This window comes from Sturnus vulgaris, chromosome 23 (assembly GCF_052056855.1).
Source record: "Sturnus vulgaris isolate bStuVul1 chromosome 23, bStuVul1.hap1, whole genome shotgun sequence".
Classification (NCBI taxonomy): domain Eukaryota; kingdom Metazoa; phylum Chordata; class Aves; order Passeriformes; family Sturnidae; genus Sturnus; species Sturnus vulgaris.
Genome location: NC_142265.1, coordinates 6,427,488 through 6,444,038, shown reverse-complemented (window position 1 = coordinate 6,444,038; position 16,551 = coordinate 6,427,488). Strand labels below are relative to the sequence as shown.

At 50.4% G+C, this 16,551-nt stretch overlaps 1 protein-coding gene across 1 annotated transcript in view; it reads left to right on the top strand.

The window, feature by feature from the left end:
- The window catches only part of GRIK4 (glutamate ionotropic receptor kainate type subunit 4), a 179,454-nt gene that overhangs the window by 155,344 nt on the left and 7,559 nt on the right, over nt 1-16,551 (top strand). Inside the window, exons 13-16 of the mRNA XM_014890454.2 lie at nt 5,641-5,754; nt 12,832-12,941; nt 14,882-15,055; nt 15,340-15,505. Of these exons, the coding sequence (XP_014745940.1) occupies nt 5,641-5,754; nt 12,832-12,941; nt 14,882-15,055; nt 15,340-15,505 (564 nt within the window). The remainder of the gene's footprint in view (nt 1-5,640; nt 5,755-12,831; nt 12,942-14,881; nt 15,056-15,339; nt 15,506-16,551) is intronic.

Below are 16,551 nucleotides of genomic sequence, written 5' to 3'. Positions count from 1 at the left end.
CTCCCTATATCCCTCAGAGTTTGTATAATGGTTTCAGCAAGTTTTTGATCAATCCCAGGAACTGGGCTCAGGTCAGCCAGGGCAGAACTGTGTGTGCTTGGTGGTGTGTTTATTCAGGGCTGCCTGGGATGGTTTTTTTTGAGGGCATTTCACTGCCCAAGGTGTTTCTGTCCATCCCTGACAGTCTCCAAGGGAGTTTATCCTTAATTCCAGCCCCTTGTTCCATGGGATCCAGCAGATCCTGTGTTGGGTGCACATATTCTGTTTCAGTGGATTTATCCCTTGGGTACTCTGCCCCTTTTGGACAGAAAGGGGATCAGTTGGGGCACAAACCTCTCACAAAAGTCCCAAATCCTTCCCAAAAATGAAAGCTCTGCCTCTGTCCAGCACAGTATCATTGTAGGATAATAATTCCCCTTTGATCCTGATCAGCCATCAGAAAATAAGATTTGACTCACACTCACTTAATGTGCAGGACCAAAAGGTCACAGAATTATCCAGCTCCATACAACACCTCCCCTGTAATCCCTCTGTGGCATGGAATCTCCTCAGAGCAACTCTAGGCTATTTGGGAGAAAATGTTTCATTTTATTGCTTCTAAATTAACCAGCTATTGATTTATTCTTGAGCGCTGGGAATTCCATTACAGCTAATTGTGCACCCTGATATGATTGAGCAGGATGCTGTAAAACATAAATCTGTTGTTGACCCAAATTCACCAGAACATATCTTATTGACCTGCTCACCAAACAGGTTGGGAGGTGAGGAAGAGGGGGACTGGGATGGCTTGGGAATCCTGGATAGTTTGTGATGAGCTCATGGAGGTTTGGCTTGGGAGGACTCAGAATCACAGAATGGTGATTTAGTTTAAACTCACTTTACACCTTCCACTGCCCCAGGTTGCTCCGAGTCTCATCCAGCCTGGTCTTGGACATTCCCAGGGATGGGGCAGCCCCAGCTTCTCTGGGAATTCTATCCCAGCCTCACAGGGAAGAATTCTTTCCCAATATTTCTCTCAGTTCAAAGCCTCTCCTGTCCCTCCAGTTCCTGATGAAGAATCCCTCACACCCATTCTGTGGTGAAAGATGTCACAAATGCAGAACAGCCTGGGCTGATTTGTCCCTCTGAGCATGCAGGGCAGGGAGATTAAGCACCCTGCTCATTCCTGGAGTGAGCAGGGCAGTAAAGCCACTCTGCCCGTCAGCTTTCCTGACAAACAAACAAGGGAGAACAGCAGATCTCCCCATCTCCTCCTTTCTGCCATCAGAGACTTAAAGGGCATTTGGGCTGGAAGAATTACATCCTGCTCCTTGCCTGCAGTGCAGATCTGCCCCAGAGTCCCTGATGGTGTCTGCTCTTCCCCTTCTCTCTCTCCCCAGCACATCCTCGAGCTGAAATGAATTCTCTGGCGTGACACAAACCAAGGGATGTGTTTTCACAGCACCATGACAGACTTAGCCTTGTCCCACCATGCCTGGCTGGAATCTGGCCAGGATCAGTGGTGCTCAAATCTCTTTTTGAAGTGAGGGACATTAAATTGTCCATCTTGTCTGGCTCAGGAGCAGCAACACCAAGAACAGGAAACCCCTTAAAGCTTTGGGGTGCTGGTTTTCCTTGCTGGTGGCCAGGTGCTGCTTTCCCTTCAGCTGTTCCAAAGCTGGGGAATGGCAGGAAGAGAAAAGGAGGGACAAATGGCAGAGTCCTGCTCTCCACTCGCACTGGGTGTTGGTGTGTGGAGAGAAGGGCTGTGTGTGGGTGCAGGGAGGCAGGACCAGGGTGTTTGCAGGGACAGGGTGTTTGTAGGGCCAGGCTGTTTGCAGGGCCAGGGTGTTTGTAGGGCCAGGCTGTTTTCAGGCTGTGTGGTGGCAGCTGTGACAAGGGGGTCCCCAGCAGAGGCTGGGAGGTGAGGGGCTGTGGGTGGCTGTGCAAACACAGCGAGGGGACGGGCAGAGGGCAAAGCACTGCTGGAAAATCAAACCCTGGCTGGGGAGGGTGGTGTGAGCTGGGCTGGTCTCACTGCTGGCCCTGAGTGCTTTGGGTCCCCATTCCTGCTGCTTCACCTCAGCTGGCTTTGCCACGGGCAGGGTGAGCACCTGGCACAGGCTCTGTCCTCCCACCCACGGAGAGGGGCCAGGTGAGGAGAGGTGGGCGAGGGCAGACTCGAGGCTGGCACCTGCACGGAGTGCTGGTCACCCCAGCCTGACTGTGGCTTGCAGGGAGAGCTGCAGCCTCCAGCGTTTCCAGGCTGTCACTTCTGATATGGCACAACTCACACTTGTCCTTAAAACAACCCCAGACACCTGTTTGGAGTGACCCTCCTGCCTTTACATGCAAGAACAGGCACCTGAGCACCACGGAGCTGCGTGGAACAGCAGAGAACTTGTGGAGATCGTCGTGCAGAGAGCAGGGTCAGCTCCAGCTGTGGGTTTGCACTGGGGCAACCCCCCAGTGGTGGATCCTGAAGCTCGAACAGCTATTTCACCTTTCTGGGAGGCTTTTTGAGCATAGGGACAGTGCAGAAAAAAGGGTTTGCTGGCCCTGGTTGTGCTGTCAGGGCTCTATGAGTGACAACGCCGCTGTCACAAACACCCAGGGGATGCAGCAGCCAAGGAGCTGCTCAAGCAAGGGACTCCTGCTCCTGGAAAAGATGCCAGCCCTGTGCTCCCAGAGCTGTCCTGGCTGTTTTCCAGGTGTTTGCACAGCCCGAGCCTGGCTCTGCTGGCACCTTCTCCCTGCTCTGTGTCCCCGCAGGCTGGCACAGGGCTGGGGGTCTCTGTGGGGCCGGAGCTGGGCTCTTCTCCCGGCTGCTTTCAGCCATCCCATCCGTGGGAGGCTTCGCTGGGATGCTCTCCGGGCTGGGGCTGACGTCAGGGCCCATTCATCACCGTTAGCACCGAGCTGAGCCCTGTCAGAGCCCGCGGAGAGGGGGCGGATGCCGCCTCTGGACTGGCAGTCCCTGCAATTTGCTCCTGAAAGATGCTTAATTGTTGTTCCTCCTCGGGAGCCCGGCTCAGCCCCCGTGTTTAATGTCCTTTCCGGAGCCCTGATGCAGGCAGAGCCCACGGGAATGCCAGGTAGGGTGGTGGTGGCAGCTTTTGTCTCGCACGCCAGCCCACCTGGGTTTCCTCTCACCTAGCGAGGGTCTGGCCTTGCTGAGGCGGGGCTTTGTCAAGAGAAGTGGCTGTCTCCACTCCCAAAAAGCTCTAGGTCTTTTTCTAAGCCTATTTCATGCCCACATTTATAGCTGCAACTGTGCTGGCAGGATGAAAACCAACCCCTCTTCCCCCATCCTTTGCCTCCTGTTTCTCCCTCTCCCCAGAGCCCAGATGTGCACAGAGTGCAGGGGCACAAGGCAAAATCAATTTCTTCTCCCCCAGGGCATTCCTTAGCCCATAAATTCCCAACACCTACCTGTGCTCAGGTGGGGGAGGCTGGAGAGAACACAGGTTTGCAGAGATCCTCTGTAGCTCCACTGAGCTCGGTGAATCACAAGGAGTTTTGTCAGGAAGCAGTTGAAAGCATGAAATGGATGAAATTCAGGCAGAGAATTCTTTGCATGCCATTTCCAGATCAAAGTTTCCTGCTATCAGAGATCAGCTCTTAACTTGCATGACTGAGCCTGCAGAGAGAAGAGAGAGAGAGTGATGGGGAGCTGGAGCTCTGCTGCTGAAAGTTCTGCACCTCTGACGTGGCAAAAGTCCTGAAAAGTTAGCAGGGAATGAGCAGAAGGAATTAACTCAGATGGAATGGCAGAACCCTCTGGAGATGAGAGAAGGGAGCTGGGCACAAAATCTGAATGCTCAGGGAAGGCTGTGCTGGGTCTCTGCTCCGTGGATAAAGGGAGGGGGATGGATTTGCACGGTGTTTTGTGTAGGGAAGAGCATTTCAAGATGCTGCTGATGATTCAGCAACACCAGGATCATCAGGGTACGACCAAGATGTTGTTTCTCTCCAGAGAATGGCCAAGGCCACAAAGCTGGACAAACCTGGGGATGCTGCTGCTCCTTTCATCAGCACCTTTATATTTCCCTCTGGATTGGGATGACAAATTCCTGAAAGCTTTGGCATGAAACTCTTTTTGCCATGGCATTTTTACCCTCTGTTTTAGTCTGTGACTTTGCTGGTGGAATTGTGTTCCATTTGGAGAACTGGGAGAAGAATTCCATTGTCAGACTGAGCTGTATCTTCACCAGGGGCTCTGCTGGAGGAGCTCTCCTCAGGACAATGGCACCTACAAACCTTTTAAGTAGAGACAAGAGAGGTTTAGGAAGCTTGAGGCTTTCGTTGTAGATAAAATTCTCCACATGCCACGTTCCAGAGATGAACTGATCCCATTTCAGTAATCTGCTGCTGTTTACACAGGGCTCAACTGCTCGCACACCACCTTGGGATTATTGGTGTCTTTTAAAAAGCCTGTGGGTAAATGTCTGCCTGTGCAGGAGCTCTCCTCAGCTCATCATTCATTCCAGCCTGAACCTCTTAGGAATCTGTAAGAGCTGCTTGGAAATTGCAAAAACCCCCAGTGAGCATGTCCAAGCAGCCCTGCATGGCCTGGGAAGTGTCACCTTCCCCATGACCCCTTCCTGGGCTCCTGGGTCACCTTCCCTTTCTTTTCCCTCCCTTGGTTCCAGCAGTTCTGCTCTTCCCTCTTGCAGCCCCAGCCTCCTCCAGGACCTCCATCAGGTGCCTTGGCATCTGCACAGACCGTGTCAAATTTAGGGACAAAAAGTGCAAAAGGCTTTTTTTTTTTCTTCCCCATCTTCTCTTTTTCCACATGCATAATCATCTTCCTGCAAAGCAGAGAAACAAATGGATAAGGGAGTGGAGGTTTCATTTTTACAGAAAGCAATTACAGACATTAAAAGAGCTAAAGTAATAAAAATAATATTTAAAATTCAAATCCCTTATCTATATTACAAGGGTATTAACATGGGAAGAAGTTATTTTTATTTTTTTCTCTCTCTAATCTCATTTGCTTTGCAAGTCGATCTGCAAACTTTAATGCCAGTCCTCTGAATTTTTATGTATTTTTTTTTTAATTTGGAGACTGATCTGCAGTTCTGGAGGTCTGGGTTTGGCAGGTTTGTGAACTTCATGTCTCAGGGTGAGGATGCTGCTTTGTCACCTACCTGTGGTGATTGTTTGTACTGGAAGGGATGGCTGTGTTCAACAGGGAATGGGGAGGTTGTATTTTCTATAGATTAATATAATATTTATTGGTTTATGGCTCCAGCTTTTAATGCATTAAATGAGTAAAAAATGGCAATTGGGCTGTGAGCACTTGGGAGAAGGAGCTGCTCCAGCCCGAAAGGGAAGAAAAATTGAGAAAGGGAAGGAAAATAGGGAAAGGGAAGGAAAAATGGGGAAAGGGAAGGAAAATGGGGAAAGGGAAGGAAAATGAGGAAAGGGAAGGAAAATGGGGAGAATAGCCCACCCTGTGCTCTGGAGCAACCTTTGGGGTGAGTTTGGGCAGGGCTTGTGTGAAACCTGCCCGGGCAGAGGGAGTGGGAAGCAGTGGATGCCAAACTCCTGCTGTTTCCAGAAGTTGGGACACCCCCCCTGCAGGAGCAGGTGTCCTGTGTGGCCCCAGGTTTCTGCTTTCCCAGGATTCTGACCTTTCCCTTCATCCCTCCTCCCCAGAAAGCTGATCTGGCCGTGGCAGGGCTGACCATCACGGCGGAGCGGGAGAAGGTGATTGATTTCTCCAAGCCCTTCATGACTCTGGGGATTAGCATTCTCTACCGAGTTCACATGGTAAGAGCCTGATTTTAGAGCCATTTATGTCCCTCCATTATTTGCATGCAAACCTGCCTGGTTAGAGGAGAATAATGAACGACTCATAAAAATATTTTGGTTTCTTATTTAAACGCAAATGTGCTCGACCTTTATTTCCTGCTTTTCTCTCTCTCTCTGCTGCGTGCCAGGATTGGTGAATTCCATTCCTATTCAAGCCCCCAGCCCTTTGGCTTCTCTCCACCATCCTCCTGGGGGACATGATGGGGTTTTTTTTGGCATGATGGGGGCTGCAGGATGGTTTTAGAGTGGCTTTAAGGTGTGCTGAGGGCAGGCTCTGCTGGAGGGGTGCAGCAGCGTGGCTGGGTGGCCCCATGCAGAATTTGGCTTGGCCCAATTACAGAAACTTGGCTTGGAGTCACCATCCAGTTGGATTTAGTGGTGAGACTGGCTGGGAGGCTGAGCTGGGGTATCTGTGGGTGCCCCTTGCTGGTGTTGAGGCCATTCCTGACCTCAGCTTTGCTCTCTTGCTGCCATCTCCCACCTGAGAATCACACCAGGAAGGAATCCTGCATTGCTTTCTTTGCTGTGAGCCCCTGGAAATGCTCTAGAGGCACATCAGCCCTCTGCTTTCCTAAAATGTCCCTCCTGGGGTGCCAGGCTGAGCTCACAGCCCTGCCTGGCTCTTCCTCTCTGCTCTCAGCTCCCCTCATTTGTTGACCCCAAAGAGCAGCAGCCCCTGCATCCCAAGGAAAGCTCCTTTATCTCAGGGGGTGCTCTCAGCACAGTTGTGGAGTCACAGGATTCTGGAATGGTTTGAGTTGAAAGAACCTTGATTCATCCCATGCCTGCCAAGGGCAGGGACACCTTCCCTGTCCCAGGTTGCTCCAAGCCTTGTCCAACCTGGCCTTGGACACTTCCAGGACTGAGACACAATTTTTTTCTGTGTCAGAACAAGTGGAGATATTCCCAAGGAATTCATGTGTGCAAGCATGTACATAGTGCTGTGTTTTTGCTTAGCCAAACTTGTCTTAAATTCCCATAAATTCTCTTTTATTTGCACCCTCCATTGTTCTGCCTTCTCCCTGAATCTCAGGAGAGGCCAGATTTCCATCAGTTACTCCCAAATTCCCAGTGTCACAGGAACCAAGCTCCTTTTGCAGCCTGGTTCTTCCCAGTCTGCATTTTGGAAAGGAGCTCTGCACGGTGTGGAGTGTGATGTGAGTGACAGTGCCTTGGTTTCTGTCAGCCCAACAATAGCAGCCAAAAGGAGAAAAAAAAACCATCCAAGCTGCCTCTCCCAGCCCCCTCTCCACCCGGGAGGCTGTTAAGGATGCAGTGTTGGGGATGAACAGAAACAAATTCACGCATCTATCTCTGTGCTGAGTGGCTCCTGCCAAAAGCAAACAAGTAATTAAAATCTACTTAAAATTCTGCTTCCTCTGGTACGTGCAGAATTTAGGATCGATGATTTAGCTGATCACAAAAAAAAAAAAAAAAAAAAAAGATAAGAACCAGGTTAATTCTTCCAGTTCCTGGAAGTCAAATGGAATTGTCCCTTCTCCACCACGGTTGGGTTTTCACATCAGCCTTGTGAAGCCAGGACCTTTTTCTGCCAGTGTCTCCTAGGAATAAAATTGGATTTGGTGATTAAATGCTGTGTTATATGAGGAAGGAATTCTTCCCCGTGAGGGTGAGGAGGCCCTGGAATAGATTTCCTAGAGAAGCTGTGGCTGCCCCGTCCCTGGAAGCATCCAAGGCCAGGTTGGATGGAGCTCTGAGCAACCTGGGATAGTGAAAATTGTCCCCGCCCTTCAAAAAGAGTTGGAACAAGATGATCTCTAAGGTTCCTTCCAACCCAAACCATTCCGTACATGTCCTGCACCGCGATCCCCATCAGTTCCCTGAGCAGCATCCCTCCCTGCAGGGGACAGGCAGCAATGCTGGTGCAGCCTTTGCACAGGGTCTGCTCCTCTGAGGCATTTGCTGCAGCCTCGGGGAGCTCTGCAGGACTGTGTGACACTTCTGTTCAGGGTGGAAGTTCCTCGGGGCAGGGAGCATCTGCTGCACCAGAGGAGCACAGCCCAGCCTGCCCTCGAGGCATCCACCAAACGGAGCAGGATCCATAATTACAGACTCCAGAGGGCTTGGGAATTCTCCCCCTGCTGTCAGCAGAGCTTCGGCTGCTCCGTGAAGGACCTGGCTGGGATCTGAGCAGAGGAGCTGCCCAGGGTTGTAAAGATATCTCTCAGTAAGCCCCAGTTGGCTGCTCTGGGGATGTGAGGAGTGGTGGAGGGGCAGACAGGGCTCCTGCCCTCCCCAGGACAGGGGGGGATCCCCACAGGGAAGCTCAGAGTCGCCCCTTCCCTCTCCAACCCTTGGCACCTCTTCCTCCAAACCTTTCCTGCTCAGCTTGAGGAGGGTGCCTGAGAGCTGTGTGGCAGTTTAACTTCTCAAACTGGTAAATATTTGTTAAGCCAGGCAGTTCTGGTTTTTCTTTAAGGATGTGGCTTGCAGAGCAGCCCCAGAGCCTTCTTCTCCCCACCCCAAAAACCACCTCTGCAATGTCAAAAATTGCAGCTGACGTCTGTTAATCACAGCTCAGATGAGATGGAGCCTAATAAATAACCACAAATGAGCCTCTTCCTCACTGAGGAGTTGTCTCCACTCCCTGGGCTCCTCTGAATGCGATGACATTTTATTTTAATTTCCATATAGCTCCAGTGGCAAGTGATTTCTCACCCCTTTCTCCTCCCCACGCCGCCAACCCAGCCACCACAGAGCCTGTGTCTCTTATCACACATAACCAAATATGGCAGCTTTAACCAGGGCTGTCATTTTTCTCAATTTCACTGCTTGTGATACAATCAAGGCTGGATTTCTGACACGGGAGCTCTAACAGGCTTCCTGACTCACAGGCTGCTGAGAGAAAAGGCTTGGTTGGTTTTATTAGGTGCCCATTCTGTCCAGCCAGGGGGATGTGGGGATGGCAGGAGGTGGATGAGGAGCCCTGAGCAGTCCCTGGGTTTGGCAGGGGGTGGAATCAGGTGCCCAGGGTCATTTCTGAACGGAGGGATAAATCAGGATTATTTGTGTCTTACACATCTTTGCTCACACCCTGCCTCTGTGGCAGGGAGCAAGGGACTAGAGATGATTCTGGCTGCTCAGCCCTGAAAGTCCTTGTCTTCAAAATGAGGAAATAGAGGTTGGGAAAGTGCACAGCAATAGCTGAGTTTAGACCAAGTGAGCTGAAGCTTAAAGTGTTTTGACTTGATTGCTGCAGAGGACACGAAATGGGAAGGATGGACAGAAAAGCTCCTTTATTCCAGCCAGAGGAGGCTTGAGAGGGGCTGGAGGAGCTGAGCTCCCCCCTGACAGCTCTGCCTGCAAGAATCCCTCCCCACCAGAGCAGGGTGGGAGCAACTGCTGGCCCCAGGACCATGGAATGCATTTGCCTGTTATGAACCACGTGGCGACTCCAAATTAGGCTCAAGATTCAGAGCAGCCAGTGCAGGGCTTTCATTGACTCCAGAGGGAAAGGAGGGATGTGGATCTGCCCCTGGAGCAGATGTGGTTGTCCTGGGATGTGCCCTGCACACATCAACATTTCTGCCTCTCCAAGGCTGAGTTTTCTTCCTTTCCCTCTGACTCCCTGAGGCAGAAGAGAGTTCTCTGCCCTCCTTTCTTAGGGAAAACACTTGTGAGAAATGACATGGATGGGGCTGACTGGGATCCCTCCAGACTCTGCATGTGCAGGACAGGGAGTGCTGCAAACAACAAATCCAGGGCTGTCCTCTCCTTCCCAAATGTCCCTCTGGTCCAAGCTCTTCAGTCACCAGTATCTTCCCAGAAAACTGCTGCTCACTGGCTGAAAACTTGAAGATTTCCAAGAACAACTTAGGAGGAGGGTAAATTAATCTCTCCCACTTCCATCTGAGGATTTGCAGGAGGCCTTCATCAATTATTGGACATTTTGAACATATCTATTCCAGGAAAAATAGCTCTTCCAATTAACAAAGCTCTATTGGGACTGCCTAAAAATATCTGACAGACTCCAGATATTGTCATTCCCATCTTCAAAACAGACAGATAAGAGAGAGTTTGTGCCCTCCGTGGGAACAGAATATCTTTATTCTTACCCACAACTGTGAATGAAAAGAATATGTCCCAGCAGCCTGGAAATGACTGGAGCTGAAAAGAACCAGAACTACTACAACTGTAAAGTCACAGGAGAGATTCATTGCCAAGCTGGAGACTTAAAGCTTCCAACGCAATTTCCTTAATGAGAGTAATTTATTGACAAACTGCCCCAGAAATATAAAGAAGACATCAAGGCCTTAATTGCAGAAAGGAACTTTGTCACTTTGTCATCTCGCAGGGGGAAGCTCAGCCAAGGCTCTGCCAGGCCCTGTGAGCTCCCTGCCAGCTCCGGGATGCCAGGGAGGATCATTCCCTGCCCTCCTGGAATGATGAGCTCCAGGAGCTCCAGCTTGCTCAGCAGCCTGTGCCCTTCACACCTGGCTGCATCCCCATGGCCTCATTTCATCCTTGAGTGAATCAAGAGTTATTGAGCCAGTTCTGCTCGTGAGGAAGAAGAGAACCAGGGTTTGAGGGGCATCCAGGAGAGCCATGAATTGGAGAGTGTTGGCAGTGGCACCTTTTGGTGTGGATAATCTGGATGGGATCAGTGGGAAGGGCACAGGGAACCTCCCTGCAGGGCTGGGAGGTGCTCTGGCCTCCCTGGATTAGGGACAGGAGCTCCAGCACACTGAGCAAAGGGTTCTCCTGGAAATGGGGTCCCTCGGGATGCTGGGGGTGCAGCTTCTGCAGTTTCTGTGGCTCTGAAAGCCCCTGGCTTGGAAAAACAGAACACAGCAGCAAGTGACCAAAAAAAAAATGGGAAAGGGCACAAAGAATGTGGTGCCCACTGTTTGTACCTCACTTGTTTCTAGGAGATAACCTGGAACAGAAGAGAGGCATTGCTTTAAAGACAGACTCTGGAATTAAACCCAGGAGAACCTGAACTTTTCCTTGGAAATTGAGTTTAAATTAATCTGAGAACCTGAATTTTTTCCTTGGGAAGTGACTTAATCTGAGGATGCTGAACCACTGGTCCTCAACTCATCCATTTGCTAAAAGCCTTAACAAGCCAGATTCTCTAAAAATGCTCATCCCAGAATGGTTTGGCTTGCAAGGGACCTCAAAGACCTTTTAGTTCCAACCCCTCCACCATGGACAGGGACAGTGCAGATCCCAAAATCTTGTCCTGAAGGATACAGGCACAAGTTGTTGTGGTGTGCTGGGTTTTTCTTTCGTGCAGGGTTTGCTGGGGAAGGTTCCTGACACTTTACAGGTTCCCAGATGGTCACTGGAGCTGAGGATTTCACAGGCTCCTGGATATTTTTAGCAGAGGAAGATTTTTGTACAACAACTGTTGCCTTTTCTAGCAACAACTCAAGTCTTCAGGAGAACTGTTGAGACCTTGTGAAATTCAGGTTTTGCATAACATTCAGTAGTAAAACAGCGAGGTTTGGATGGAAATGGAATTTAAAATGCTGGTCTAAGTCTGGGGAAGGGGAAAAAAAAAAAACCCTTTGCAAAGTTCTGACTTGTAGGAAGCTTCCCAGTTACAGGTGCCTGGGGAAGCTGTGGAGCTGTTTTAGGGATGCCAGGACTGAATTTGAGATTTGGGACAGAAAATACAGAGTTCTGTGAGCCAGGGGATCATGTCCCTTGTCCCTGTGGTAACTTGGATGTGCTTGAGCTGCTCTTTCCTTTCAGAGGAGCTGCATGCACAGAGCTGCTGGTTACAGGAGAAATCTACTTAAAATGGGAGGTATTTGGCTTTTGAGAAACTTCTCCAAAAATTTTATCTCCCCTTTTGCACAAATTTTGTGACGTTTGACAAATTTCTGGTGGTGGCATCATCCTTGTGAAAATTTAAAATGTTCTGGGAGAAGATCAACCTGCTTTTCCTAGCAATGAAGCCTTATTTTTTTCAAGGAAAGGTGGATTGCTGAGAAAAAAAAAAAAACAGGAAATTCTGACGCATCCTGGAGATAAAAATATCCTGCTCCTTGAGATAAAATAATCATTTTATTGGGGTTTTGCAAAAGAAGAAACATTTCAAGGCCAGAGAGAGAAAAGTTTTAAGTTTTGAAAACATCTATTTTTATTCCTTTTGCTTCACAAATAAATTTCCCACCCTGTGAGCTCAGGTGGAGCCCCTTCTGCCCAGTGAAATGTGGGGTGGACAAGGATGGGGGGACCCCCTCAGGGGTGAGGGTGCAGCAGACCCTGCCAGGGAGGGGACAGAACCCTTTGATTCTCTCATTTTTTTTTTCTCTCAATTCACCTCTTTCTTTGCCTGGAGGAACAAAAATGGGGAGAAAAACAGATTAAGGGGGTGAATCCAGTGGGGAGATGCTGCAGGACTCGGTCATGTGTTGGGTCACTGTCACTTGTTTGCCCTGTAAGGCTGTTCCAAAGCCTGGTTTATCTCCTTCTCCTATTTATCCCCCCTTCTCCTATTTATTTCCCTTTCTCCTTTTTATTCCCTTTTCTCCCATTTATCCCCTTTCTCCCATTTATCTCCCTTCTCCCATTTATTTCCCTTTCTCCTATTAATCCCCTTTGCCCCATTTATCCCTCTTCTCCTGTTTATCCCCCTTCTCCCATTTATCCCCCTCTCCCATTTATCCCCTTTCTCCCATTTACCCCCTTCTCCTTTTTATTTCTCTTGCTCCCATTTATTTTCCTTCTCCCATTTGTTTGCCCCATTTATCCCCCTTCTCCATTTATCCTCTTTGCCACATTTATCCCCCTTCTCCCGTTTATCCCCTTCCCTTTTTTATTCCTCTTTCTCCCATTTATCCCCCTTCTCCATTTATCCTTTTTGCCCCATTTATCCCCTTTCTCCCATTTACCCCCTTCTCCTTTTTATTTCTCATTCTCCCATTTATTTCCCTTCTCCCATTTCTCCATTTCCCTGCTGCTGTGCCACCAGGGCAGGTGCGTTCCCTTTGTGCCCTTCCAGAATTATTTTCACCTCTCCAAACCCAACCAGCTCGAGCTCCTCCTTTGCTTTTCCCTCCCCAGGGCCGCAGACCCGGCTACTTCTCCTTCCTGGATCCCTTTTCTCCCGGAGTCTGGCTCTTCATGCTGCTCGCCTACCTGGCTGTCAGCTGTGTCCTGTTCCTGGTGGCTCGGTAATGTCGCGGTGCCTTTTCCCTTCCTCGCGGTGCCACCTAGTGTCACTCGCAGACCCGCGGAGAGGGGACACCCAGGGGGACACGGGGACATCCTCTGCCCCCTCCCCGGGTCCCCGGGATGGGCTGGCAAGAAGCGTCCCAGCCCTCTGCCAGCTGGGGACTGAGGTTTGTCACCGTGTCCCCACGCTGGGATGGCCATCGTGCCCTGGTTCAGGATGTGTTTGGCCACAGTGGTGCTCGGAGCTGGGGGGGAGAAGGTTCTGGAGGAGGTTTTGGTGCTGTTTAAATGCTCCCTGCAGATGTTTTTTTTTTTTTTGCCCCTTGTCCCAAGCAGGGGGGTGGAGGCTGTTAGCAACCTGCAAATCCATTTTAAGGTGTCAACACGAATTCCACCAGTGATGTCTGGCTTTCCTGGCCCTGTGCAACCCAGTTTGTGGAGGAAAAGAAAGTTCATGAATATCTTTGAGTAGCTGATGTGCAGAGCCTGGCCTGGCAGCTCTCAGCTCCATTCCCCTATGACTAATTTAAATCAGCTTTAAAATACCTGGTTGAGTGTTTGCCTGCAGCATGGCCCCCATCAAGGCCCAGGGTCTGGGCTCCAGAGCTGCTCCCCTGCCCTGCCAACATCACTGGGGAGGGGCTGCTAGAGGCACAGTGGAGCTGTGTCCTGCCACGGTGTGCCAGACACTGCTCGGGGCTCTTTGGGGACCCCTGAATGCCCAATTCTCATTACACAAATTGGAACTGTGCTGTCACTTGCTCCCTCAGCATGGCTAAAGTTGTCATCCTGACAGGGCTTTAATGGGTTCTTCGAATGCTGTTACAGCCTCAGAAACACAGGTCTGGAGAAACCATTGAATTATGCAGAGCTGGTGCCTCTTTAGCCCCTTCCTCATGTTTTAAATATGATCCTCCAAAAAGGTGCCTTTACCCAGCTCCCCGCTGGAGAGGGAGCTTTGGCTGCTGCTCCCTGCCTTGCTCAGCAGGAAGGAGCTTTTGACCCTGTGAGCTGCAGACTCTCCCAGAGCACTGGGGTTTGCTGCCAGTGCTTCATCCACCATGGAAAGTCTGCAGGAAATAACCTCCTCCTGCTCCCTGGCAGCACAGTGAGAGAGGAGATGCAGGGATGAAAATAACCCCCTCATTTTGGCTAAATATGATGTGGGCTGGCACAGCCCTGCAGCTGTTTTGGCAATAGCTCCAAAATGACCCTCCCAGGCCCCAGCTTTCTTAGCTAGAGCCATGTGATGAAGTGCAGCACATGAATTAGCAGATTTTCTTAGTAACCAGGGAAATGGGGACTGGAAACAGCAAAAGAGAGAGAGAGAGAGGTGCAGTGACAACAGTGACAGGCTGTCAGATATTTCCCATCCCCACCTCTGTCCTGTCCCTGAAGGATGGGAAGCTGTGAAACACCAGCACTCAGCTTCCAACTCCACCTCAGACCTTCTCAGAGCAGCCCTTTGCACCAACACAGTTTTTCTTGATGTTTTAATGCAGTCAGGGCTCACACGCTTCGCTTTTGAACTCCCCATCAGTGCTCGTGCTCCAGCAGGGAGCACAGCCAAAGATGTTTGATTTCTACTTCCCATCGAGTCCGTGCACATCTGGAGTTCCTGCTGTGGTGTGAATCTGCACACAGGGCTGCAGGATGCAAGCAGAGCTGCCCAGAGCAGAGCCTCTCAAAGTTCTTGCAAATCTTTACAAGAAAGCCCTTGGCTCCTGAGTCTTAGAGCAAACGTTTCACACAGCTCTGAGCCCTGGGCATCAACTGACAGCAAAGCATTTCCTCCTCAGAAAACTCTGCCTCCAGGAGAGCTGCAGCTTCACAGCTTTTCTCTTTTTTTTTTTTTTTTTTTTTTTTTTTTTTTTTTTTTTTTTTAACGTGTCCCATTTCCCAGCGCATTCCCTGAGCTCCCCATCTCCTGTCCTTTCAGGCTGACTCCATACGAGTGGTACAGCCCCCACCCCTGCTCCCAAGGTCGATGCAACCTCCTGGTGAACCAGTACTCGCTGGGGAACTCGCTGTGGTTCCCGGTGGGGGGGTTCATGCAGCAGGGCTCCACCATCGCCCCCCAGGCTCTGTCCACGCGCTGTGTCAGCGGAGTCTGGTAAGGAGAGCAGCCCCAACCTTCAGGAACCTTCCTCTGGGCACGGGTGGATGTGGAGGAGGGATTTCTTCGTGGAAAGGGTGGTGGGATATTGGGAGGGGCTGCCCAGGGAGCTGGTGGAGGTGTTCAAGGATGACTGGATGTGGCACTCGCTTGTCTGGGTGACAAGGCGGGGATTGATGGTTTTGGAGGGATTTGCAACCTCAGTGATTCTGAGAGGCAGAGGGTGGGGATGGAGACCAGGTTTCCTGAGGGAAACCACATCTTCTCTTCCCTTTCCCTAGGTGGGCATTCACCTTGATCATCATCTCCTCCTACACGGCCAACCTGGCCGCGTTCCTGACCGTGCAGAGGATGGACGTCCCCATCGAGTCCGTGGATGACCTTGCTGACCAGACCACCATCGAGTATGGCACCATCCACGGCGGCTCCAGCATGACCTTCTTCCAAGTAAACCTCATTCTCTGGCTGCCTGGGGGGCTGGGGGAGCACAGGGCACCCCTCAGTCACATTTGGGTGTCCCCTCAGCCTGCTGTGCCCGTGTCACTCTGGAGAAATCCCTGCACATGAATGGTGGGAGAGGCACAGGAGTGAATTTGACAAGGAAGTCCAATTTTCATGGGTCTCCACATGGTTTTAGCTTTTATTTGAGAGTCTTTCAGGTGGGATAAGCAAAGAAACGTTTGCACAGCCCAGGCAGGCTCTCAGAAGTCAAAGTGCTGGAGGTGAGGTCAGTGGCACTGAAATAAGTCAAGTGTATGCAAAGTTATGTGGGCCATTTAGCTCAATTTAATTTTTATCTTCCCTGTTCTGCTCAGAAGGGAAATAAATGAATGAATCTTTTCTGCAGCACTCTGAATGCACAAAGAACTGCTTGAGGATTATTTATTTATTTATTACTTGTTGAAATTCCAAAAGGAGAGAGAGCTCGTTCTTACTCTTTCCCCCCACTTTGAGTCTGAACTGAATTTGGAAGGCTGAGAAATCTCTGGAGTCAGCCTGAGCTTTTCAGCCCAACTTTATGCTCTTCAGGGGTATGGAAAAGAGTTACTCTTAAGCCAAACTTTACATCTAAAATGAGCTGAGCAGAGCCTGAGTGAGTGAGGTGGTTGTATACGAGGGGCTCACTTGAGGAAAGCTTTCAAGTTTAAACCCCTGGTTGTGTCTCTGCACTGCTTGGCAATAAGGAAATAGAAAGGAAATTAGGAAAAGAGGGGTTTGTCCCATTCGTGGTGCTTTAAGAAGTGTTGGGATCCATTTGCCTCTGGTGTAAGTACTGGGGGATAGCTGCCTCCATTCCTCCTCCCTTCCTAGGTGCATGAAGGAATGTTTGTCCCCTCCTGAGACACCTTGTCCTGGCAGTGCTTCCCTTGGCACTGACACACAGTTTAAGGTTTAAAAACGCAGTGAACCAGGACCAAACCCCCCCTGCTCATTGTCTCCTGCCCAAGTGGCTGCACCCAGAGGACAGAGCTGGACAGATGAGGGCAGGAACT